General features: G+C 42.8%; 1 protein-coding gene across 2 annotated transcripts; it reads left to right on the plus strand.

Moving 5' to 3' along the window:
- Positions 1 to 1,207: 1,207 nt before the first annotated feature.
- Positions 1,208 to 27,751, plus strand: LOC123762984 (uncharacterized transporter YutK). 2 transcript variants are annotated; one of them, XM_069302162.1, is made up of 14 exons: positions 1,208 to 1,452; positions 12,373 to 12,539; positions 13,510 to 13,734; positions 13,969 to 14,073; positions 16,438 to 16,518; positions 18,238 to 18,323; positions 19,226 to 19,379; positions 21,042 to 21,236; positions 23,507 to 23,668; positions 24,661 to 24,914; positions 25,064 to 25,238; positions 26,082 to 26,240; positions 27,256 to 27,436; positions 27,573 to 27,751. In XM_069302162.1, exons 2-14 carry the CDS (start codon positions 12,450 to 12,452, stop codon positions 27,641 to 27,643), a joined length of 1,938 nt encoding a protein of 645 aa, XP_069158263.1. In that variant the 5' UTR covers positions 1,208 to 1,452; positions 12,373 to 12,449; the 3' UTR covers positions 27,644 to 27,751. The 2 variants fall into 2 exon arrangements, with proteins under 2 accessions (XP_069158263.1, XP_069158264.1); XM_069302163.1 differs by having other exon boundaries at positions 1,209 to 1,452; positions 13,513 to 13,734.
- The last annotated feature ends 165 nt before the right edge of the window (positions 27,752 to 27,916 follow it).

Consider the following 27,916-nt stretch of genomic DNA (forward strand, 5'->3'; position numbering starts at 1 on the left):
GCATTATATACGATGCGAACCTTTTATATCACCAGTATAATCACCTATGTCAATTTATATTGTAGTTATGTGTTAATATAACATTTTGCCACAATGTACCTTTTCACCTTACCTGATATGTTATGGGTGTTAGTAGCTTGGTAAGAATGTAAAAATACCGATCTTATGTAATCTCACAAACCCATTGTACCTGCTTGTAAATAAAATTATTATTTTTATTATTATTATTACTATAAATATGTGTTAAGTGTAAATGCCTGAAGTGATTCAGTGAGACTGTTCTCACTGAACTGTTCTCACTGAACAGTCACACAACAGGAGGTACTGTCAGTGTAACAACAACAGTCACACAACAGGAGGTACTGTCAGTGTAACAACAACAGTCACACAACAGGTGGTAATTACTCCCCACAATCTCTAATTCCATATCGGAGCTTCACTCCTAGGCTGGGAAAGCCTTCGGTCAACACACCGGATGTCAGCTACTAAGACACTCCTCATATCAACACTCCATACAAGTGACCATGACCTCAGTCTCCAAGGTCATTACCATACACCTGCAACTTTCCCAGCAATGGTGGTACTAAAGGTACAACATGCGCCATAGGAAGCGAGGAGTAATTCTTGCTTACTGCTTCATAAAACGTACACTATGGCGTGGTCAGATTTTCTCCAGCAGTAGGAGAGTAGACAAGACATACGTCAAGCAGTAGGAGAGTAGACAAGAGATACGTCAAGCAGTAGACAAGAGACACGTCCAGCAGTAGACAAGAGACACGTCCAGCAGTAGACAAGAGACACGTCCAGCAGTAGACAAGAGACACGTCCAGCAGTAGACAAGAGACACGTCCAGCAGTAGACAAGAGACACGTCCAGCAGTAGACAAGAGACACGTCCAGCAGTAGACAAGAGACACGTCCAGCAGTAGACAAGAGACACGTCCAGCAGTAGACAAGAGACACGTCCAGCAGTAGACAAGAGACACGTCCAGCAGTAGACAAGAGACACGTCCAGTAGTAGACAAGAGACACGTCCAGCAGTATCAGAGTAGACAAGAGATACGTCAAGTAGTAGACAAGAGACACATCCAGCAGTAGACAAGAGACACATCCAGCAGTAGGAGAGTAGACAAGAGACACATCCAGCAGTAGACAAGAGCCCAGGAGGAGGAGGGCACAACAGGTGGGAGCGTAGTAAGTGACTGGGGCAAGAGGCTGTTCCAGGGAGGAAGCAGTTGAGAGGTGACAGCTGTGGCGGCTGGACGCACACAGTTCTTCTCCTCGTGTTGACGCTCACCGCCCTTAATGAGCCCATCATAAAGCTCCTGACTACATAAACTTGACTTCAGAGAGTAAACTATTTGTCAGCCCAGGTAGTTACCGGTATTCCGCTTATATAGTCATCGACGGACACTAGGAAAAGAGTGGATACCTGGAGTTTCACTAGTTTAGGGTAAGTATTCACGCCCCTTTCTTTATGTATGTATACTTTAGTAGCTTTGTTGGTGGTGAGGGAGCCAGTGGTGGTGAGGGAGCCAGTGGTGGTGAGGGAGCCAGTGGTGGTGTGGGAGCCAGTGGTGTATAATGGTGGTGAGGGAGCCAGTGGTGTATAGTGTACAGTGGTGGTGAGGGAGCCAGTGGTGTATAGTGGTGGTGAGGGAGCCACTGGTGTATTGTGTACAGTGGTGGTGAGGGAGCCACTGGTGTATAGTGTACAGTGGTGGTGAGGGAGCCACTGGTGTATAGTGTACAGTGGTGGTGAGGGAGCCAGTGGTGGTGAGGGAGCCACTGGTGTATAGTGTACAGTGGTGGTGAGAGAGCCACTGGTGTACAGTGGTGGTGAGGGAGCCACTGGTGTATAGTGTACAGTGGTGGTGAGGGAGCCACTGGTGTACAGTGGTGGTGAGGGAGCCACTGGTGTATAGTGTACAGTGGTGGTGAGGGAGCCACTGGTGTATAGTGTATAGTGGTGGTGAGGGAGCCACTGGTGTATAGTGTACAGTGGTAGTGAGAGAGCCACTGGTGTATAGTGTACAGTGCTGGTGAGGGAGCCACTGGTGTATAGTGTACAGTGGTGGTGAGGGAGCCACTGGTGTATAGTGTACAGTGGTGGTGAGGGAGCCACTGGTGTATAGTTTACAGTGGTGGTGAGGGAGCCACTGGTGTATAGTGTACAGTGGTGGTGAGGGAGCCACTGGTGTATAGTGTACAGTGGTGGTGAGGGAGCCACTGGTGTATAGTGTACAGTGGTGGTGAGAGAGCCACTGGTGTATAGTGTACAGTGGTGGTGAGGGAGCCACTGGTATATAGTGTACAGTGGTGGTGAGGGAGCCACTGGTGTATAATGTACAGTGGTGGTGAGGGAGCCACTGGTGTATAGTGTACAGTGGTGGTGAGAGAGCCACTGGTGTATAGTGTACAGTGGTGGTGAGGGAGCCACTGGTGTATAGTGTACAGTGGTGGTGAGGGAGCCACTGGCGTATAATGGTGGTGAGGGAGCCACTGGTGTATAATGGTGGTGAGGGAGCCACTGGTGTATAGTGTACAGTGGTGGTGGTAAGGGAAGGTAACGAAGCACGAGACATCCACACAAACTGTTCACTGTTGTCACACCTGTTAATAGGACCACTCCCACATCCGAAATGCAATATTGCGGTTGACATTACTACCACAGTCTTTTACCACATAGTGGGTCTGTTGGTTGTGGTAGCCTCATACTGGGGGTGTTGGTTGTGGTAGCCTCATACTGGGGGTGTTGGTTGTGGTAGCCTTATACTGGGGGTGTTGGTTGTGGTAGCCTCATACTGGGGGTGTTGGTTGTGGTAGCCTTATACTGGGGGTGTTGGTTGTGGTAGCCTTATACTGGGGGTGTTGGTTGTGGTAGCCTCATACTGGGGGGGTGTTGGTTGTGATAGCCTCATACTGGGAGGGGGTGTTGGTTGTGGTAGCCTCATACTGGGAGGGGGTGTTGGTTGTGGTAGCCTCATACTGGGGGTGTTGGTTGTGGTAGCCTCATACTGGGGGGTGTTGGTTGTGGTAGCCTCATACTGGGGGGTGTTGGTTGTGGTAGCCTCATACTGGGGGGGGGTTGTGGTAGCCTCATACTGGGGGTGTTGGTTGTGGTAGCCTCATACTGGGGGGTGTTGGTTGTGGTAGCCTCATACTCGGGGGGGGGGTTGTTGGTTGTGGTAGCCTCATACTGGGGGGGGGGTGTTGGTTGGCTACTACTGGATACTACTCTACCAATCTTTATAACATGCCACACTGAAGACATGCTCTCTCATATCCGGATTGTTTTTGTTCGATATGGATTCGTTTGAAGGTCAATTGTCATAGCATTGTACTACAATGTTCCCTTTATCTAAGACATCATTGTCATAATGAATTTTACATTATCACCGAGGTGTTAGTTTTAAGAAAGCTGCAGAATCATGTAGGAAAAAACAGTAAACAAAACCGCGCTGCCAGCCGCACGACGACTTACACAGTCTCCGGCAACGATGACAGATACACAGCGACCTGGACCAAGACGCTTCAATAGTCTCACTACACCCTTGGCCAGCATACACCAGTAGCCTCACTGCACCGTGTACCCCTGAATGATCACAGTCATTCACAGTTGACTAAGGCGCAGCTGGGAACATCCCATGCGTAGGTTCGAACCCTCATCACGGCCCTTGTGGATTTGTTCAGTTAATATATATCTCGCTATTCTGATTTCTGTGTGCACAGTCATACCTTAGACAGCATACACCAGGCTCACTACACTATGTACCGTGAATGATCACAGTCACTACCAGTAGCCTCACGACACAACACACACCGTAGATGATGATAAAGGGATCCTATATGAGGGGAGCCCACTGGGCTGGGGGTCCCGGGGGACAACCAGTGGGATGGCCTTCACTACCTGTGGAATTTCAATGCAGGAAATACAAGGAAATGATCCTGTGAATCATTTTGAATTTAAACAGGAAATAATTTGTCAACTGGAAGTTTGGTGATAGGTGTGCATACAATTATACCCTGAAGTGACGGGCATAAATACATTAATGATAAAGGTGGTAATAACATCACACTATTTACAATGGTAGCAATAATAATATTGAGAAAATCAGTAGGAGCCATGCGGAGGATTCGAACACTTCACAAACGGTGAAGTTCTACAGAGTAAAAATACTTCACAAACAGTGAAGTGAAGAGATGAGTTTAGAAATACTGATAACAGGAGGCGTGTCGTAGAGAAGCGTCAATGTAATTGTTCTATTATATTTTGTTATGCCTGTGCTTGCAAGCATATCATTAGTTGGCTAGTGTAGGTAGTGCGTACATGACTTATCTTCCCAGTGCCCGTACGATGCATGATACACAACATTTTATATAATTTAGTATGGTGTTTGACTTAACACCTATCAGTCTCTGGAGGGTTATTACGCCAACAACAGCAATAGCTTACTGACGAAACAAAAATACTTTAGTGGTGAACACAATTCAGGGCTATAGTTGTTGTTGTTGTTTTAGATTTAGCTACTCAGAACGAAGTGTCCATGTAGCACGGGCTATGGTGAGCCCATACCAATTGTACCTTCTTGTAAATACAAGATTATTAATATTATTATAATACTTCGGCCAAGCTTGGCACCACTGACACAAGAGACATGTCGGCCAAGCTTGGCATCACTGACACAAATGACGTGTCGGCCAAGCTTGGCACCACTGACACAAGAGACGTGTCGGCCAAGCTTGGCACCACTGACACAGGAGACGTGTCGGCCAAGCTTGGCATCACTGACACAGGAGACGTGTCGGCCAAGCTTGGCATCACTGACACAGGAGACGTGTCGGCTAAGCTTGGCATCACTGACGGAGGAGAAAGTCTTGAAGATGGCTGTAGGCAATGTTGCCACATTTCTACTCCACTCACACCAATATCATCATAAGATTATTACTAAAATGTAACATTTCATGCAATAAGATGTTGCTATATACCACGTGACTGTACATACAGAGTGTATATTTATGAACAGAAAAAACTTGTGATTACATCACTTGATTAATATATTATTTTGTGGTTCAACTTACGTAAAGTTCACCTGGGCACCGTGGCTAGGCAACTCACCTCACGCAGGTACGGGGAACACTGACTATTGTATTGAGATATATTATATTACTGTACTTAACCTTTCTTTTGAACGCATTCAAATTGGCTCCCATTTTGTTTCGTTTGGTACACGTTTCAACATTTTCTGGCCTTTCATTTGCATACATTTCTACATTGATAATTTAGTTTTTCTAGCTAGGGTGAAGCCTAGTGGTTTCGTCTTTTAGTGTATTTGTTTATTTTGGCAATCCTAGGGTAAGCCTTCACTCAGGACTTAGAGGATGTCTGAGAAAAATGTTCACCAAAGTTAATTCTGGGGTTGGGGATAGACACCTTCTTGTGGCGTAGACCATTGTTGAATAACATAGAGAGTAGGCGATAAGACAAAACCAACTTTTTTATCATTAACGCATATATATATATATATATATATATATATATATATATATATATATATATATATATATATATATATAATATATAATATATATATATATATATATATATATTAGTATATTTTGGTAGCAGTCTTTCCTGTAGACATATATTATTAAATATGACCGAAAAAGTAAGATTAATAATTCTAACACGAATTTTCTCAATCTTTCGTACATTTCTTTTCACTGTTGGAGGTAATTCAAAAATCAATTCTCCAAAATTCATTTTTATTTCTAGTCTGACGCGACACTTGAGCGCGTTTCGTAAAACTTATTACATTTTCAAAGACTTTAGTTAACACATACACAACTGAATAGAACTTACACATCTCCGATTTTGTTTATATCTACATTTGAGTGAGGTGGATTGGGTGAGGTGGTATTTAATAAGGTATTAATTTCATCAACACAAGCCAGAACATGAAACAATGGGTATTGAATAGAAGTGATTGTAGAAAGCCTATTGGTCCATATTTCTTGATGCTTCTATATTGGAGCGGAGTCTTGAGGTGGGTAGAATATAGTTGTGCATTAATTGGCTGTTGATTGCTGGTGTTGACTTCTTGATGTGTAATGCCTCGCAAACGTCAAGCCGCCTGCTATCGCTGTATCTATCGATGATTTCTGTGTTGTTTACTAGGATTTCTCTGGCGATGGTTTGGTTGTGGGAAGAGATTATATGTTCCTTAATGGAGCCCTGTTGCTTATGCATCGTTAAACGCCTAGAAAGAGATGGTGTTGTCTTGCCTATATACTGTTTTTTTTGGAGCTTACAGTCCCCAAGAGGGCATTTGAAGGCATAGACGACGTTAGTCTCTTTTAAAGCGTTCTGTTTTGCGTCTGGAGAGTTTCCCATGAGTAGGCTGGCCGTTTTTCTGGTTTTATAGTAAATCGTCAGTTGTATCCTCTGATTTTTGTCTGTAGGGATAACGTTTCTATTAACAATATCTTTCAAGACCCTTTCCTCTGTTTTATGAGCTGTGGAAAAGAAGTTCCTGTAAAATAGTCTAATAGGGGGTATAGGTGTTGTGTTGGTTGTCTCTTCAGAGGTTGCATGGCGTTTCACTTTCCTTCTTATGATGTCTTCGACGAAACCATTGGAGAAGCCGTTGTTGACTAGGACCTGCCTTACCCTACAGAGTTCTTCGTCGACTTGCTTCCATTCTGAGCTGTGGCTGAGAGCACGGTCGACATATGCGTTAACAACACTCCTCTTGTACCTATCTGGGCAGTCGCTTTTGGCATTACCTCCAACAGTGAAAAGAAATGTACGAAAGATTGAGAAAATTCGTGTTAGAATTATTAATCTTACTTTTTCGGTCATATTTAATAATATAATATATATATATATATATATATATCAATTCACGATCACTAAACGCTGATCATTTGTATGCTGAAAAAACATTTCTTTGTGGTTTTTCCGCATATATATATTTACAGCACACTCCACAGCCTAATTAACCTTATATGTTTTGTGTCTGCGGCAATGTTAAGATACAGAAAGTGAATGAGATAAAGGATATTAATTAAGAACGGAAGAAAGAGAGAGAGAGGAAGGGGCTGGGGAATGTGGTGCGACGCCACTCATCCTATAGCATCATATTCATCATAGTGTGGTGCGACGCCACTCATCCTATAGCATCATACTCATCATAGTGTGGTGTGACGCCACTCATCCTATAGCATCATACTCATCATAGTGTAGTGTGACGCCACTCATCCTATAGCATCATACTCATCATAGTGTAGTGTGACGCCTCTCATCCTATAGCATCATACTCATCATAGTGTGGTGTGACGCCACTCATCCTATAGCCTCATGCTTATCATAGTGTGGTGCGACGCCACTCATCCTATAGCATCATACTCATCATAGTGTGGTGTGACGCCACTCATCCTATAGCATCATACTCATCATAGTGTGGTGCGACGCCTCTCATCCTATAGCATCATACTCATCATAGTGTGGTGCGACGCCACTCATCCTATAGCATCATACTCATCATAGTGTAGTGCGTCGCCACTCATCCTATAGCATCATACTCATCATAGTGTAGTGTGACGCCACTCATCCTATAGCATCATACTCATCATAGTGTGGTGTGACGCCACTCATCCTATAGCATCATACTCATCAGTGTAGTGTGACGCCACTCATCCTATAGCATCATACTCATCATAGTGTGGTGTGACATCAGCACGTCGAAAACGGTAACAAATGATACTGATTAAAGTTTGAGGTATATTCTTAAGAGTATCTCGTCTAGTTATGGAGCGTGTGACTGCAACGGCCTTCAGACTGTGTTCATGTGAAGGTGTGTAATGTCCACACCTGTGCTGCTGGTACACACCTCACAACACCCCCACAAACTATAATCATGCCCGTCTTCACCTTATCTCTCATGTTATTACTTGGTTCATCTCTCATGTTATTACTTAGTTCATCTTTCATGTTATTACTTGGTTCATCTTTCATGTTATTACTTGGTTCATCTCTCATGTTATTACTTGGTTCATCTCTCATGTTATTACTTGGTTCATCTTTCATGTTATTACTTGGTTCATCTTTCATGTTATTACTTGGTTCATCTTTCATGTTATTACTTGGTTCATCTCTCATGTTATTACTTGGTTCATCTCTCATGTTATTACTTGGTTCATCTCTCATGTTATTACTTGGTTCATCTCTCATGTTATTACTTGGTTCATCTCTCATGTTATTACTTGGTTCATCTTTCATGTTATTACTTGGTTCATCTTTCATGTTATTACTTGGTTCATCTCTCATGTTATTACTGGGTTTACTTCTGCGGCACTCCCAAGCTATTTGTTTATTAAATTATTAAGGAGAGAAATCAAGAGGCTGTATTTACGAGAATCAACACAAAGCTAGGCAAGATAGGCCTACTGGCGAAGTTAATACAGCCTGGCCAGATATAGGCTCGAGACTCGAGGGGAAAACTACTTCATATAGACAAGATAGTATAGAATGTATTTAATTTTTAGATTTATGCTTATATATAGGCCGGCCGTTTAGATAAAATTTATTTATTTATATAATATTTCAATACGTTTGTCAGCCTCATAAGGTCGTCATTTTATCATTAGGAAGTTATAGGGTATTAATAATAATATTCATTAGAACATCATTAGAAATGTCTTCCTGTGTTCACCAGGACCATTAAGGATGACAACTCATCCTCTTGTTTAGATAGTAGCTTTTGTAACTATATGCACCATAGTACAAAGATTGACGTGCTGAACAATTAGATAGTAGAATTTTGTACTATTCACTTTATATAGTCCGAAAAAAAAGCTTAAGACCAAACTTAAATATTCCTCGACCTAGTATAGCACACATATTAACTATATTAGGCCTCAGATATCGTGTATTAGGCCTAGGAAGGTTAGGTTAGTTTAGTTTGTCTTTGCAACATAATAGAAAATCTTCCAGTTTGTCCAAATTCAATAGTACCGATTTCTACTTTCTAATTGTGTTGTAGACCGGTACATATACTATGGTTCTCGTCGTGACTATAAGTACTAACAAAACAGGAGGATGAGCCGAGGATAAACGCAAGGCGAACGAGTCTACCTGAGTTGACTACGACAATGATCACAAGATGAACAGCTTATCAACATGTAGACGGGATGATATACGAGTAGTGTTTATTATTCACAAACATAGGAGTCTGACGGCTGGCTTTAGGCAAGTTTGGCCATTGACGAGCTGAACTAGATGACAACGAACAACAGTTGAAATTGCCTACTTAAAATTATCTGCTAGATTAAGGACCTGTCCGAAACGCTGCGCGTACTAGTGGCTTTACAAGAATGTAAATACTGTACTATCCAATGTATTCTCACAAACCCATTGTACCTTCTTGTATATATATATATAAATAAATAAATAAAAATAAATAAATAAAAAGTAACGGGTCGAGGAAAGGGTTGAGGGTGTCAAGTGAAGCTGATGAAACTGCGAGAGAGGAAACTGAATATTAACTTGTCGTTCATGGATTTTGCCGCATGAATGCTGCCGTTGATGATAATGGCGACGGTTGAGTGACGGCAGGGGTCACCCAGGCTTCCAAGGGAGGCACTTGGGCCAGACGTGTTCACTGGAGCATTCATTGGTCGTGGTGTTCTGTTGACCTGGTTGACCCAGGGTCACGGCGAGTGAGGCTGCAGGTGCACCAGATACGTATATTACAACACATTCATCGGAATACCTTCAGTGGTAGTGGAAAGTCTACACGTCCACCATCTTCAGTGTATTAAATATTTATCATCATTATATTGTTGTCTCACTCCGGCATATCGAAATCGTATCTTTAATATAATCACTATATAGTATTTTTCACTTTATAATTTTCACTATATTTAAAAGGAATATATATATATATATATATATATATATATATATATATATATATATATATAAATTACTTTTCAGATTTTCAAAACTTGTTTGATGCAAGAACAATGTTTGAGAGTTGGTGACGCCCTGTGGATCACCAGGGCTCACGGAGAACCAGTCGTGGCCAACATTATCATTATTGGTGATCACTGTTATTGATGATCTTCCAGCGGCCCCGTCTCCAGTCCTCTCTTATCTCCATATTATTTATTGTTCTCACGTAAAGCCTCGCCAGAATTTGATGGTTGGCTTGAAAAAAAATGTTGTTTGATTAATTGTTGTGAACAAGTTGTTTGTTCTTTTCCAGGAAATATATATTACACGAAATGAAAAGTATATTTACTAATTTTTTCTTTATAGTCATGATTAATGGGGATCCAAACCAAAGAAAACATTGAATAATTCCTCGAACTACGGCCATGAAGGTTATAGATTTCATATCTAGAACCGTTAATATTTCAAGCCTAATGCTATCCTTCAACTTTATACTGGCCTTGTGAGTTAAACTAGACAGCATAGGCTTGGTCTCCATGCTGTAAAATGGGTGGAAATTCTCTCAAAGAGGACAACTAAGTTAATTCCAGGCAATAATACCTTTCTTTATGATAAACTATGTCAACTTAATAATATCTTACACGGGCATAATTAAAGATCACTGCCTGTCCTCTTAAGTGTAGTTTCTAGTTATTGTTTTGTTGGAAATTTATGAATTGTTTGACCAGCCCTCGCTGCTGCTTCCTCTCGCGCACTAGGCATATATTGAGCAATGGGTACAACTCAAATTTGGGCAATGATATTGTGAACCCAAGAAGCTGTCTGGATTTGAAAAAAAACAAGTTAATATCCTTAGCTAGATTTGGCAATCCCCAGTCGAGGACCTTGGCATTGTTGACAATGTTGTACTATAATAATTACATATTGTGCTATTGTCATCCAGTTGTATAGGGCTGAGTGTGACCTTCCGCTGCTGGTAGCCACTAGTCTAACATTCAAAGTTCTGTATTTGGATGATATTGGATGATGTACATTCACAATCGACTTGAGAATGGTTCAGGACGGACCGAAACGTCGTACCGTCCCTTCATTTTCTAGTGTGTGGATTGATCAACATACTTCAGCCACGTTACTGCGACTCATCGCCTACAATGTTCTGTATATCTTGGTATATTCATGACACGTAAGAGCGACCAGTGTGAGTGAGCGTACGGAACCAGTACCACGCCGGTGGGCAGGAAGCTGTCACACGTCACCACCAAACCGGAAAATATAAAGGAGGAAAATACGTGCAGTGGAAGCCATGAGATTGTTGATAATTTACTTGTTGTAAAGATCTTTTTATGAGTTTTAATACAGAGCATGAAATAATCAGTGCTAATTAGGAATTATTTTTTATATAATTCATGTCGACTGCAAAGTCCCTCAATGAAAATTAAGAGTAACTTTTGGACATATTCTGATTATACACAGCTGGGTTATTAATTATTCACGGTACTGAAAACCGGGTTACTAATTATACACGGTAATGATAGCTGAGTTATTAATTATACACGGTAATGATAGCCGTATTACTAGTTAACCCAGCTATCTATATTACGATAAATATAATATTCATAAAATGTAAGAGTTAACCGGAAATTAATACATAATTCCTAAAGAACACGTCATATGCCAAGTGGAAGTTCCCGCGTGACGTGACGGACAGTTTGGGCACTTTATTAGCTGATGACCATTCTTTTTTTTTTAATTTGTATATACAAGAGTTCTTACATTCTTGTACAGCCACCAGCAATCAGTGTTTCGGGCAGGTCCTTAATCTTAATTTTCCCCGGAATACGACCCGCCAAATCGTTTAACAACCAGGTACCCATTCACTGCTGGATGAACAGAGGCTACAGTTAAGGATTGGCGCGCAGTCAATCCTCCCCGGCCAGGATACGAACCTAGGTCAAAGTGCTCGCGAAGCCGGGCTAATGCTGTACCAGCAGTGATAAAGCTGATAAACAGAGCTGTACCTATAAATCTTCACCGACTGTGGCACAGTGTATCCATTCCTTTATCCATTCTCGAATTTGTTGTCAAAGTGTCAAAACGCGTCACGTGACGCTTGCTCATACGCTCATACGCTTGCTATACGTGTTGGAGACGGTGGTGCGCGCCTCGTCCACTGGGGCGCCTTAGCTGGTTACTGTCCCCTGATACAGCGCCGCCACGCTCTCTTGACCTCCAGTTAATGTTGCCAGTCTTTTACGAGCACGTGCATGATGGGTCTGGCAGGCGCCGTAATATATTACTTAGCACCAGATAGGGAGGAAAATTAGGTCCACGAATCCAAACAATAAAAGTTTATCATTCCAAGAGGTGACGTGTTACCATTAACAGTGACTGACCTAGCACGCTCCGTGGACCCCACAGGTGACCCCAGCAGAAGGAGAAGCTTGAGGTGTAGGAAGACTTTAGGAAGCAGCGTAAGGCTGAAGGACCGAGGCGTGATGACGGGGCTGGACAACCCAGTCTTCCTGAAGGAGTACGAGACCAATGGCGTGGAGGTCCCCATGGACGACTACCGCCACCACTCCACTGTGAGTACTGGGCAAGGTGGGACGGGAGGACCAGGAACACGGGAAGGGTTAATATACTCAGTTCTGAACTGATCGCTCCTGGGTTCGGTTCCCAGGTTTGACGAAACGTTTGGGCACTCTTCCTTACACATGATGCCACTTCACCTAGCTGTAAATAGATACCTGGGATTTAGTTAACTATTACATGTCTCATACTGGGGAAGATCAGTAGTTGGCTAAGTGAGACCTTGATAAGTCTAACAAGAGGAAGAGGAGTAGAAGCAGCTTGAGTATGGGATGAGAGAGAGAAACTGATATTTAGAGAGTGAGTGAGAGAGAGAGAGAGAGAGAGAGAGAGAGAGAGAGAGAGAGAGAGAGAGAGAGAGAGAGAGAGAGAGAGAGAGAGAGAGAGAGAGAGAGAGAGAGAGAGAGAGAGAGAGAGAGAGAGAGAGAGAGAGAGAGACAGAGACAGAGTGAGAGAGAGAGAGAGACAGTGAGAGAGAGAGAGAGAGAGAGAGAGAGAGAGAGAGAGAGAGAGAGAGAGAGAGAGAGAGAGAGAGAGAGAGAGAGAGAGAGAGAGAGAGAGAGAGAGAGAGTGAGAGAGAGAGAGAGACAGTGAGAGAGAGAGAGAGAGAGAGAGAGAGAGAGAGAGAGAGAGAGAGAGAGAGAGAGAGAGAGAGAGAGAGAGAGAGAGAGAGAGAGAGAGAGAGAGAGAGAGAGAGAGAGTGAGAGAGAGAGAGAGACAGTGAGAGAGAGAGAGAGAGAGAGAGAGAGAGAGAGAGAGAGAGAGAGAGAGAGAGAGAGAGAGAGAGAGAGAGAGAGAGAGACAGAGTGAGAGAGAGAGAGAGAGAGACAGAGTGAGAGAGAGAGAGAGAGAGAGAGAGAGAGAGAGAGAGAGAGAGAGAGAGAGAGAGAGAGAGAGAGAGAGAGAGAGAGAGAGAGAGAGAAAACGAGAACGAGAACAATAAGTGAGGATGGTCCTACCCGGCAGCAGCGGGTGGTGGTGGGCGCCGTGGGCGAGCAGTACCCGCCAGACGGGGACGCCGGCGCCAGACACTCCTACCGCGTCTCTGGCGACGAGGAGGCCGCCAAACACTTCCCCGGGAAGGACAAGGATCAGGAAGAGGAACAGGAGGAGGAGGAGGAGGACTACAACATCCTCACCTTCCTCCCGTGCTACCCAAGTATCAAGAAGAGGATCACCTCCATCACTCGGGTTGGTCCTCTCTTATTCTTCAAGATTTTTACAAAAATATATATCGTTGTCTTTCCAAAAAAAATAATTTTTCTTATTTTTACTTTACTGTCATTTGTTTTCTTATCTTTTTTAGAATTTGATCAATTTATTACTTGAGAATGTCTGAAGTAATTATATAATTATATTAAGTGAGCATTATTATAATATATAGTAATACACATGTGTGTCTGAGGACCTCCCTCCGTGTTACAGAGGCGACAGACAAAGTTGTGGGCGTGGCGGCTAGTGCTGCTGGTGTTGTCCGCTCTCTATGCCGCCTACTTCATCGCTGTCCTCACTATACCCACCAAAATACAGGTCAGTGTCCAACACCTCGGTTTCTGGAGTAATGTTCTCTAATACGGGACCCAGGTATCAACACACACACATGTAAGAACTTTGCGCTCTTAAAACATCAACGCATCATTTTATACATTTTATTTTTTCATCTCCAAAAAATAGTTTTCGTATTATTAATTTGAAAATCAATATATAATTGGTATCTGATTATTTTGTATTTACAAGAACATGAATACAGTCAATTTAAAGACAGTTAAAATTCAAGCACTAAAATTATATGGAATTATATATTTTTTGTATTTATTATATTTACAAAAACAATTTTTATAGATAGGAATAACTATATAAAATAACAAAAATCAACAGAAAATAATTGCTGGTCATTGTATATTTGTCTTGAGCAAACAAACCACTAAACCTGTGTTGTATAACAATAGTGTTTATAACATACTAGGGGGGGGAGGGGGTGTTGCTCGGGTCTGTCTGTCTTTCATCTGTTAATCTTTGTCTATCCATCTATTGTATCCATCTATCTATCCATCTATTGTCTCCATGTATCTATCCATCTATGTATTCTTCCGTCTATTTATCTACCATGTATCTATCCGTCAATCTATCTATCTGTCTGTCCATCAATCAATCCGTCTATCTATCTCTATTTCTACCAATACAATAAGTCCACCCTTCCCTCCCTTGTCCCATCCCCACATTCTCCACCTTCCATCCCCTCTTCTTCTCTCTTCTCTTATAAAATATATTATTAAGAAACACAAACAACGGTTTGTCTAAGAATGAGAATGGCTCCTCTATTATTACAGTATATTAAAAACTCCATGTTAATCACACGCCACATTTCACACTTTTTGACCCCTATTAAAAGTGGCGTTAGGGTCTTTATTATTGCTAATATTTATTTAAGCATTTTACATAGGGCCTACTCCGACCAGCTTAATTATGGCCTTAAAGTATCCCCTGCAAGTTTCAGCGGGGCGAGCCACAGACAAGTTCAAGTATGTTTATTGAGACAAGAAAAGTTACATCTCAAAGGGATAGAATAGCTTAGGCTATTTCTACCTCCCATGAGCCCCAGATATCTATCCTCCAACTTTGGACAGAGAGATAGATAAGAATTCTCTCTTATAGTTATAGATATAGAAGGAAAGTGTGAAGTTTTGACAAAGGATATAAGAATACTTAATTCTTTAACGAGAAAGACTATACCGTGATTGTCTAACGAGGAAGACATTGTGCAGTAGTTGTCTGTAATGAGAAAGATATTGTGCAGTTGTCTGTTACGAGGAAGACATTATTGCTGTTATTAAGGAGCGAGACGATCGTAGGATCAGATACACCCCAACAACCCGACTTCGGGAAATTTCGAAATGGGATGGGATCCCCTACAGCCTCTTGTGTCTCCAGACATAGCCGAGTAATCGAAAAGTAGGACGAAACATCTCATATTTGGTGTCGTCATCCCTCGCTCCAGCCCCATCTAGGAAAACGGGAACAGTAAAGTGGGAAATTTGTAATCGACGAATGGCGTACTAAAGCCTCAGACACGTGCCGTAACTCCAGGACAGTAAAGGTGCTCCACAGTATCCTCCTGGGTCGGCCACCACAAGCAGTAGGGAGATTGAAGCAGGCGGAGTCAGCAGAGGTGCGCAGCCAGGCAAGAATGCCGGATCCGGAGGCAGGTAAGGGCTGTGTCCAAGAGTCTGGTGCGATTCCGGGCCCACGGACGCAGGGAGGACGCGGACCCACGGACCCACGGCCCTAAGGCTCGCCAGGGACGATACGGGAAGGGCTGGTACCAACTCCGCCGTCCAGCACCCTCGGCCGCCCGGAGCTGCAGGAGAATTTCCGAAAGATCTAGAGGCAAAGGTGTGATGTGTCTGTGCCCGTGAGTCATTCTCGCCGCCCCTGCACCACCACCTTCCCGGAAGACATTATAGCATAGTTGTTTGTAATGAGGAAGACATTATACCGAGTCCTTAACTGTAGCCTCTGTTCACCCAGCAGTGTATGGGTACCTGGTTGTTAAACGATTTGACGGGTCGTATTCAGGTAAAATTAGGATTAAGGACTTGCCGGAAACTTTATGCGTGCTGGTGGGTGTAGAAGAGTATAAGAACTCTTGTATACATAAATAACCATTAGGTGCATGTGTGTGTACTCACCTAGTTGTGTTTGCGGGGGTTGAACTCTGGCTCTTTGGTCTCGCCTCTCAACCGTCAATCAACAGGTGTACAGGTTCCTGAGCCTATTGGGCTCTATCATATCAACACTTGAAACTGTGTATGGAGTCAGCCTCCACCACATCACTTCCGAATGCATTCCACTTGTCAACCACTCTGACACTAACAAAGTTCTTGTATGTTGCAGGAGGAGAGTTACTGGTGTCGGGGGGACGGGTTCCTCATCCTCATCACTGTCATCGGTGTCATCGGTCTCCTCTACTTCAAGGTCTGCTTTCCATCTCTCTAGTCATGCCTCTCTACATATATACTGTATATACACAAATACACATTTGATATACATATGTATATATTTTATACATATGCAGAATCTACTGCATATGAAAAACAAATTATATATGAGCGCTTTCGAACACTTTTCGATGCCAGAAACTGACTCATTCTTTGACGAGCAACACGAGAGTAGCAGCGGGAAGCGCTCACATATACTTTTATATTTTTCAAATGTGGTACATTCTGCATTTTATGCCATCGGTGTTCCCAATCTTTTGTTCAATATATATATATATATATATATATATATATATATATGTCGTACCTAGTAGCCAGAACTCACTTCTCAGCCTACTATTCAAGGCCCGATTTGCCTAATAAGCCAAGTTTTCCTGAATTAATATATTTACTATAATTTTTTTCTTATGAAATGATAAAGCAACCCTTTTCTCTATGTATGAGGACAATTTTTTTTTATTGGAGTTAAAATTAACGTAGATATATGACCGAACCTAACCAACCCTACCTAACCTAACCTAACCTATATTTATAGGTAAGGTTAGGTTAGGTAGCCAAAAAAAGCTAGGTTAGGTTAGGTTAGGTAGGTTAGGTAGACGAAAAAACATTAATTCATGAAAACTTGGCTTATTAGGCAAATCGGGCCTTGAATAGTAGGCTGAGAAGTGCGTTCTGGCTATTAGGTACGACATATATATATATATATATATATATATATATATATATATATGTCGTACCTAGTAGCCAGAACGCACTTCTATGCCTACTATGCAAGGCCCGATTTGCCTAATAAGCCAAGTTTTCATGAATTAATATATTTCCTCTAATTTTTTTCTTGTGAAATGATAAAGCTACCCATTTCATTCCGTATGAGGTCAATTTTTTGTTATTGGAGTTAAAATTAACGTAGATATATGACCGAACCTAACCAACCCTACCTAACCTAACCTAACCTATCTTTATAGGTTAGGTTAGGTTAGGTAGCCGAAAAAGTTCGGTTAGGTTAGGTTAGGTAGGTTAGATAGTCGAAAAAACAATTAATTCATGAAAACTTGGCTTATTAGGCAAATCGGGCCTTGCATAGTAGGCATAGAAGTGCGTTCTGGCTACTAGGTACGACATATATATATATATATATATATATATATATATATATATATATATATATATATATATATATATATGTCGTACCTAGTAGCCAGAACTCACTTCTCAGCCTACTATTCAAGGCCCGATTTGCCTAATAAGCCAAGTTTTCCTGAATTATTATATTTACTATAATTTTTTTCTTATGAAATGATAAAGCAACCCTTTTCTCTATGTATGAGGTCAATTTGTTTTATTGGAGTTAAAATTAACGTAGATATATGACCGAACCTAACCAACCCTACCTAACCTAACCTAACCTATATTTATAGGTAAGGTTAGGTTAGGTAGCCAAAAAAAGCTAGGTTAGGTTAGGTTAGGTAGGTTAGGTAGACGAAAAAACATTAATTCATGAAAACTTGGCTTATTAGGCAAATCGGGCCTTGAATAGTAGGCTGAGAAGTGCGTTCTGGCTATTAGGTACGACATATATATATATATATATATATATATATATATATATATATATATATATATATATATATATATATATATATATATATATATACCTTGTGGGTTTTGGTTGAGGTAAGTGTATGTGGTGTTACAGGTGGTGAAGCCGTTGTGGGGACGTGTGCTGTTCGACAAAGTCATCACGCCGCTGGAGGGTGTGTGCAGCAAGCTGTGGCGGAACAAGTAAGTCAACAAGGATGAGGGGAAAGTGAAGGGTAGAGAGAGGGGAGTATAGGGAGGAGGAGGAGACAACAGCAGACCTCTGTGGTAATAGGAAGACGGCGCCGATGCTTGAAACTTTCCGGTGAGAATATTTATGATGTTACCTGCTGACATGTGTCTTACACATCTAGGAATTAATATTTTTATATCATTAAATTATGATTTATATATAATGTGTGTATATCACGAAAATAAACACGTGATTAAAAATGTGACAGTGTCAGACCACGGAGGAAAATTGAAACAGGAATTTCCTTAAGTACTTTCGTATATTAATACATCTTCAGAAGGATTCTCTGTGCCCGTGAGTCATTTATATATAATGTATTATATATATAATACATATCATTAAACACATCAGCATGTTAACTAGTTTTCATTTTCTTTTGGATATTTTCCATTCTACGCAAATATCTTCTACCGTCCGAAGGCTGAAGAAACACTACATCACTTAATCTTTCCATTTTTATTGTTCAACGTTACGTCAGCACCGTGACGTCTTCAGGAGTACACTGTGTTAAGTTGACACACCTATACTGAACTGACAAGGTTTGTTTGTTGTCTTACAAACTGCCTGTTACAAGGTTGTTGTTGTTGTTTTAGATTGAGCTACTCTGAACAAAAGTTCCAAGTAGCACGTGCTATGGAGAGCCCGTAGTGGACTTACCCGGCGCAGCAAGCGCAAGCTCTCAGCCTGCATCGCATTGTAACTCCATTTTCATGCGCGATAACTACATTACAATTCAGCGCAAGAGGTTCCGTCCAATACTACCTTGGTGTGCCGTCTTTATCAACCTTTCGTGTGGATCATTATCAAAAACCCTACTTAAGTCTAGGTGTATTATAAGAACGTGTCTTTACAGGTGGGTGAGATGGGGAGTGTACGTGGGGCTGGTGGGCTCCGTGGTCACCTTCCTGGTGGTGGACTCGAGGGATGCCCCGCGCCGTCTTGTCTCTCTCTTCGGTATCTTCGTCCTCCTGCTCTTCGGCTTCGTGTTCTCGGTGGCTCCTCGCAAGGTGAGCTTTTTCTTCACGTACAATCATCTACTTGCATGACAAATGCATAAGAACAGAGATGAATAATATGTACAAGGCGTTTACAGTTTGAAGCTGCTAATTACCTAGACAGAATGCGAGGAAGATGGGTGAGTAATGGCGCCGTGGGCTGCAAAGTTTGAGGGCGTTGTTGACTGTACTCACCTAGTTGTACTCACCTAGTTGTGTTTGCGGGGGTTGAGCTCTGGCTCTTTGGTCCCGCCTCTCAACCGTCAATCAACAGGTGTACAGATTCCTGAGCCTATCGGGCTCTGTCATATCTACACTTGAAACTGTGTATGGAGTGAGCCTCCACCACATCACCCCCTAATGCATTCCATTTGTCAACCACTCTGACACTAAAAAAGTTCTTTCTAATATCTCTGTGGCTCATTTGGGCACTCAGTTTCCACCTGTGTCCCCTTGTGCGTGTTCCCCTTGTGTTAAATAGACTGTCTTTATCTACCCTATCAATCCCCTTCAGAATCTTGAATGTGGTGATCATGTCCCCCCTAACTCTTCTGTCTTCCAGCGAAGTGAGGTTTAATTCCCGTAGTCTCTCCTCGTAGCTCATACCTCTCAGCTCGGGTACTAGTCTGGTGGCAAACCTTTGAACCTTTTCCAGTTTAGTCTTATCCTTGACTAGATATGGACTCCATGCTGGGGCTGCATACTCCAGGATTGGCCTGACATATGTGGTATACAAAGTTCTGAATGATTCTTTACACAAGTTTCTGAATGCCGTTCGTATGTTGGCCAGCCTGGCATATGCCGCTGATGTTATCCGCTTGATATGTGCTGCAGGAGACAGGTCTGGCGTGATATCAACCCCCAAGTCTTTTTCCTTCTCTGACTCCTGAAGAATTTCCTCTCCCAGATGATACCTTGTATCTGGCCTCCTGCTCCCTACACCTATCTTCATTACATTACATTTGGTTGGGTTAAACTCTAACAACCATTTGTTCGACCATTCCTTCAGCTTGTCTAGGTCTTCTTGAAGCCTCAAACAGTCCTCTTCTGTTTTAATCCTTCTCATAATTTTAGCATCGTCCGCAAACATTGAGAGAAATGAATCGATACCCTCCGGGAGATCATTTACATATATCAGAAACAAGATAGGACCGAGTACAGAGCCCTGAGGGACTCCACTGGTGACTTCACGCCAATCGGAGGTCTCACCCCTCACCGTAACTCTCTGCTTCCTATTGCTTAGATACTCCCTTATCCACTGGAGCACCTTACCAGCTACACCTGCCTGTCTCTCCAGCTTATGTACCAGCCTCTTATGCGGTACTGTGTGGAGGTGTGTGTGTTCTCACAAAGATGGACGGCAGTGTTCCTTGCTGGACTGGTGACTCGCGTCTGGCGTGGTATTTGTTAGTCTATTGCTAACGTGAGACGCTTAATCCCTCACCGGGTTCACACTTGCCCATATGTCTCAGTGCTTTGTGAGACTTTACCTCACTAAATTACTTCATACAATTCACATTGCAGTTAAGGATATTATACAAAATATTAGAGACTATTAGAGACCAATATTAGAGAGCTTAGCGAGACAAACAAGTTGTTGCACGAATCAGTGTTGCTAGAAATGTACTTCATGTTTTTCAAGTTTCCAAAGCTTATTCAAATGTTTTGTTTCAGATCCGCTGGCGCCATGTGGCGTGGGGCATGGGGCTGCAGTTCCTGCTGGGTCTGGCTATACTGAGGTGGTCGCTTGGGAGGGCGGTGTTCCAGTGTGCCGGAGACAAGGTTTCCGCCTTCTTGGCCTTCACGGACGCTGGCTCCTCCTTCGTCTTCGGTACGCTGGTCTCAAAAGACCATATATTCGCCTTTCAGGTAAAGTCCCACAGGGAAAGTCCAGACGGTCAGTAAAAGGGTCTGTTAGAAGAAAAAAACATATTTTGCAGGTAACTTAAAATATTGTAATAAATATTTTAATTGTTTCATTAGATAATTCACTCCCACTTGAGGTTCCAGTACTGGGTAACCTTAATGTTCCAGTACTGGGTAACCTTAAGGTTCCAGTACTGGGTAACCTTAATGTTCCAGTACTGGGTAACCTTAAGGTTCCAGTACTGGGTAACCTTAATGTTCCAGTACTGGGTAACCTTAAGGTTCCAGTACTGGGTAACCTTAAGGTTCCAGTACTGGGTAACCTTAATGTTCCAGTACTGGGTAACCTTAAGGTTCCAGTACTGGGTAACCTTAAGGTTCCAGTACTGGGTAACCTTAAGGTTCCAGTACTGGGTAACCTTAAGGTTCCAGTACTGGGTAACCTTAATGTTCCAGTACTGGGTAACCTTAAGGTTCCAGTACTGGGTAACCTTAAGGTTCCAGTACTGGGTAACCTTAAGGTTCCAGTACTGGGTAACCTTAAGGTTCCAGTACTGGGTAACCTTAAGGTTCCAGTACTGGGTAACCTTAAGGTTCCAGTACTGGGTAACCTTAAGGTTCCAGTACTGGGTAACCTTAAGGTTCCAGTACTGGGTAACCTTAAGGTTCCAGTACTGGGTAACCTTAAGGTTCCAGTACTGGGTAACCTTAAGGTTCCAGTACTGGGTAACCTTAAGGTTCCAGTACTGGGTAACCTTAAGGTTCCAGTACTGGGTAACCTTAAGGTTCCAGTACTGGGTAACCTTAAGGTTCCAGTACTGGGTAACCTTAAGGTTCCAGTACTGGGTAACCTTAAGGTTCCAGTACTGGGTAACCTTAAGGTTCCAGTACTGGGTAACCTTAAGGTTCCAGTACTGGGTAACCTTAAGGTTCCAGTACTGGGTAACCTTAAGGTTCAAGTACTGGGTAACCTTAAGGTTCCAGTACTGGGTAACCTTAAGGTTCCAGTACTGGGTAACCTTAAGGTTCCAGTACTGGGTAACCTTAAGGTTCCAGTACTGGGTAACCCTGAGGTTCCAGTACTGGGTAACTTTAAGGTTCCAGTACTGGGTAACTTTAAGGTTCCAGTACTGGGTAACTTTAAGGTTCCAGTACTGGGTAACCTTAAGGTTCCAGTACTGGGTAACCTTAAGGTTCCAGTACTGGGTAACTTTAAGGTTCCAGTACTGGGTAACCTTAAGGTTCCAGTACTGGGTAACTTTAAGGTTCCAGTACTGGGTAACTTTAAGGTTCCAGTACTGGGTAACCTTAAGGTTCCAGTACTGGGTAACTTTAAGGTTCCAGTACTGGGTAACTTTAAGGTTCCAGTACTGGGTAACTTTAAGGTTCCAGTACTGGGTAACTTTAAGGTTCCAGTACTGGGTAACCCTGAGGTTCCAGTACTGGGTAACCATAAGGTTCCAGTACTGGGTAACTTTAAGGTTCCAGTACTGGGTAACCCTGAGGTTCCAGTACTGGGTAACCATAAGGTTCCAGTACTGGGTAACCCTGAGGTTCCAGTACTGGGTAACCCTGAGGTTCCAGTACTGGGTAACCCTGAGGTTCCAGTACTGGGTAACCCTGAGGTTCCAGTACTGGGTAACCCTGAGGTTCCAGTCGTGCCTCTCAGTCGTCGCGCCCACAGTGCCTGGTGCCTTGAACATGGTGTTTGAAGAGGTGCCAGGCCAGGCTCGGGAGCCGGTGACGCTGTGAGGCAGCTGCAGGCGACCTGGTGTACTCACAGCGGTCCTGTGGCAGCTCACGGCTTGGATAATTTGTCAAAACATGACCACTGTGTCTCCAGGGACTTCTTCCCGTCGGCAGCGCAACCCTACATCTCTCCCTACTCCCTATTTGCCCGGATAATAAGATCCAAGGATGTATGCTCAACACAGAGCGTGTTGAGTGGAGGAAAATATCCAGGCATGCAAACCTCAGCGGAAGGGCTAAGCAGTCATATTCCCATGTATCATCAAGTTAAGATCAAAGGAAATATAGAAACTGCAGAGATCCCATTGGCCTATACGAGACAGCTTCTATCCATATCTTACCCTTTTATCCATTTATTCTTGAGTTATGTCAGTCCTTACTTTTCGTTTTTCTAGACAATGTAAGTTAAGCTGCTTTAAGACCTCTTCATATGAAGGATTTTTAATTCCAGAGATTAACTTTGCCATCCTTCTCTGAACTCGGTGTTTGGTCTTCCTTACAGCAACTAATTTATTTTCCTTCAGGTGCTGTCGGTGATCCTGTTCTTCAGCTTCTGCATCCAGATCCTGTACTACTGGGGCGTGATGCAGTGGGTGGTGCTGAAGCTGGGCTGGCTCCTGCAGGTCACCGTCGGCACCACCGCCTGTGAGAGCGTCAACGCCGCTGCCAACATCTTCTTGGGCCAGGTGCGTCCTGCTTATTGTAATGCTTACTGCTCTTCCAGGTATCCCTGCAACACTCCACAGGAGCAAGAGAAACACCACAACACTCCAGAGGAGCAAGAGAAACACCACAACACTTCAGAGGAGCAAGAGAAACACCACAACACTTCAGAGGAGCAAGAGAAACACCACAACACTCCAGAGGAGCAAGAGAAACACCACAACACTTCAGAGGAGCAAGAGAAACACCACAACACTTCAGAGGAGCAAGAGAAACACCACAACACTTCAGAGGAGCAAGAGAAATATCGAACCAACAAGAGAAGAACAAGAGAAACATCAAAACAACAAGAGAAGCAACTTGTGGAAAAATTGCCGGAATTGATTAAAAAGAACAACTTAGGACTTGTACTGCACTAAATTAAAAATTATTCTGCAAATTAAAACAACTAAAGTCCCTAACTAGAGTTGTAAATCCTCGTTCCTCTTGTCCTAATGCCAGACTGTGGGCTGTAAGGGGCAGGTGGGGTCCCTAAGGGTGAATGGAGAAGTTGACTGAAAATCCACAATCCACCTGCAGACAATTCAACACATCATCTTGTACTGTTAATACAAGGATAAGATTAAATAACTCAGTTCTATAACTGAACACTGGTTCTGTTTAAATTAAGGATCTAAACATGTACATAGTCCAGCCTAGCACTATTATTACAACAGCCAATATTCACATATTAATAAGCACAAACCTTGAATATGCAAACTTTTTCGTATAAGGATTTCACAGTTTTTATGTAGGTGAACTAATGTAATGTGTTATACTTAAGCTTGTTACAAATGTGACTGTGTGTTATAAGTGTACCTGTCAGAGTGTCAGTATAAGTGTACCTGTCAGAGTGTCAGTATAAGTGTACCTGTCAGAGTGTCAGTATAAGTGTACCTGTCAGAGTGTCAGTATAATGTACCTGTGAGAGTGTCAGGAGCCTTCCTCTTGTACTGACGCACGCTGCCACCACCAGACCGAGGCCCCACTGCTGATCAAGCCGTTCATTCGGCTGATGACCAAGTCGGAGCTCCACGCCGTCATGACCGGAGGCTTCGCCACCATCGCCGGCTCTGTCCTCGCTGCTTACATCTCCTTCGGCGTCGACCCCGTCCACCTGCTCTCCGCCTCCGTCATGAGCGCCCCGGCAGCCCTCGCCTTCTCCAAACTCTTCTACCCGGAGACCAAACAGTCCAGGACCGGCGTTAAGGACATCAAGATTGAGAAAGGGTGAGGATACCACATGTAAAGGTAGGGATTTGACCCGGAGGTTAGGATTACATTTATGAGTTAGCTGTCATTGTTTATTGCTATTGAAATCAGGCGCGTCTGAGGGAAGACAATGATGTGATGGGTGACTCAGACACAGGTTTTTACAGAGACGAGGCCAACTGGTTACATGCAGCTATGGTGGGAGTGACCAACGCCATCCCTTTGGTGGCCAATATTGCTGCCAACCTTATCGCCTTCTACGCCTTCATAGCCCTCTGCAGCAGTGTCTTTGACTGGTCCTGTACTCTAGCTGGATCTGAGCCCGGAGTCTGCTCACTCGAGGTAAGTTATCGCCGTCTACTCCTTCATAGCTCTCTGCACGACCATCTTGGATTACTACGCCCTGGCGGGGCGGAGGCCAAGGTCTGCTCTCTTGAATTAATTTCTTAATTAAGAACTGTAAAATACCGTGCCGAGTCTGTGACCTGAATAGTTGCTTGTTATGGCGGGTTCTTACAGTATTGTTTGTAATATATTTCTTCTCTATACTGTTGCTGGTGACCCGAGACATAAGTTTTAATGCTGGAATCCATCTCTCCATAAGAGGATGTGATTGTGTCTCTAAACTTTGAACAAATTTAATGAAGCTATACATGTTTCCTGAACATTCTTACATTAACTGTATGGAAACACTGGCTGCTTGAGGGGACCTGCCATATGGCTCTTGATAACCTTTAACATCTTAGTATGTCACTTGAAGGACAGTACAACATTCGACAGTCAACACATATCTGGGGAGAAAGGAAGGAAGTTTCGGTCCTGTTGGCCATCACAGAAACTCAATTTATACTTACCAGAATGTAGTAAAGAAAGAGTTGACATGTTTTATATATATATATATATATATATATATATATATATATATATATATATATATATATATATATATATATAATAGGCAAACACAGGTTCGGGATAATAGTGTAGATATATTTAACAAATTGGGAAGTTAGGTCAAATAAGGAAACTTACTATAAAGTATAAGACATCGGTTAGACAAAGACATGAGTGGCTGTGTTCGGATGTGAGGAGCGGGGTTCGCAAAGCCCAGTGCACTTGCGGATTTCTTTATTCTTATGTTGTGTTATGCAGAATTATAACTAAATAAAACTGTTTCTTGTGTAGAGTCTGTTCGGGTGGATCTTCATGCCGCTGGCGTGGGTGATGGGAGTGGAGTGGTCAGAGTGTGACAAGGTCGGCCAACTCATCGGCATCAAGACCATCGTGAATGAGTTCGTGGCTTACTCCAGACTGGCAGAGATGAAGAAGAGGGAGGAGTTGTCGGTATGGCTTTATTACCGTGTTACTTGTAACAAAGTTAGGGCAGCAGTGGCACACGGGAGACATCTCCCGTCACGCAGGGTGCAGTCGCACCTCCACAGATCTCCAGTATCAGCTCTTGATACTGGTAATGGCTCAAAAGGGCCACCACTTACGGGCTATTCATGCCCGTGCCACCTTTTGGGTGGCTTAATCTTCATCAATCAATCAATCAGCAGTGGCAGTGTCGTGCGCGGTCTGTGGGGATCACGTCCGTGTTCCACTACAAGTATCCCGTCTGGGTTTATATTGTTACCGAGACACACACACGATATGATGTTACATATTCACTAGTGTCACAACACCAGTCATTACTGCCCTTGTAATCTGCATCATGTCAGGCCATTCACTCAAAGAAAAAATATTAAGTAACGATATATTTCGTGCTGATTATACAGCTTCATGAAACCCAATATTGTGTCCATAATGTCCGCAGTTTTATACACAATTTTAGACACAATGTTAGACACTCCTTGATGCTTAACTATGCGGCCATTGTATTAGTCTTGTGTGGCAGTACTTCCTTTACCCTGTGTTCTTACATACATTCTTACACTTTACTCTAAATGTAAATATACCGGTTTTTAGATGTTCTAATTATATTCACTATCACCAGGAGGTCACTGTCACTATCATTATGACCTTGCGCCTTCTTGACAGCTGTTGTTTAGTCTACCTCGGTTCATGACGACCCATTTCTTCAATTATTTACATGCATGTTGTTCTGACCAGACCACACACTAGAAGGTGAAGGGACGACGACGTTTCGGTCCGTCCTGAACCATTCTCAAGTCGATTGTGACTTGAGAATGGTCCAGGACGGACCGAAACGTAGTCGTCCCTTCACATTCTAGTGTGTGGTCTGGTCATTATACTTTAGCCACGTTATTGTGACTCATCGCCTGCACATGCATGTTGTTCCCTCCTTAGTTTAATACAAAATGTTAATTGCCTTAACGTGTGTTGCTTCTCCCATCAGAAACGAGCAGAAATCATCGCGACGTACGCCCTGTGCGGCTTCAGCAACATCAGCGCAATCGGCATCAACCTGGGTGGGTTCGGTGCCATGGCCCCCGAGCGGAAGGCGGACCTGGCCAAGGTGGTGGTGAGAGCCATGATCGCCGGCAGCTGCGCCTGCTTCCTCACTGCCTGTGTTGCTGGTAGGTCTTCCCTCCTTTATGTCTTTGTATACATAGAACAGTAACTGGTGGCTCTCTTGTCTTGGGTCAGGAAGAGGGAAGGAACTGTGCTTGTGTTAGTTGCCTGTAACTACAAATGCCTTCTTCTCCTCTCTAGGTTCTCTGCTGGAAGACATTGGCAGGAGAGACAATATAACCGAGGCAGTCAACGCTACTCAGGTCTTCTGAATACCTTGTTTAAATATATATAGTGTATATATTCCCGGCGTGTCCAGATTAGCTTTGAGGTTCCCTCACTGTGTACTGGTTTGTTCATGTCAGTATTCGTTACAAAAATATGGAAACCGTAATCTTATTCCAACCAGTACATAGTAGGCTATATATATTTATATATAATATATATATATATATATATATATATATATATATATATATATATATATATATATATATATTCATATATATTCATATATATATATATTCATATATATATATATATAT

Source organism: Procambarus clarkii, chromosome 47 (assembly GCF_040958095.1).
Source record: "Procambarus clarkii isolate CNS0578487 chromosome 47, FALCON_Pclarkii_2.0, whole genome shotgun sequence".
Classification (NCBI taxonomy): Eukaryota; Metazoa; Arthropoda; class Malacostraca; order Decapoda; family Cambaridae; genus Procambarus; species Procambarus clarkii.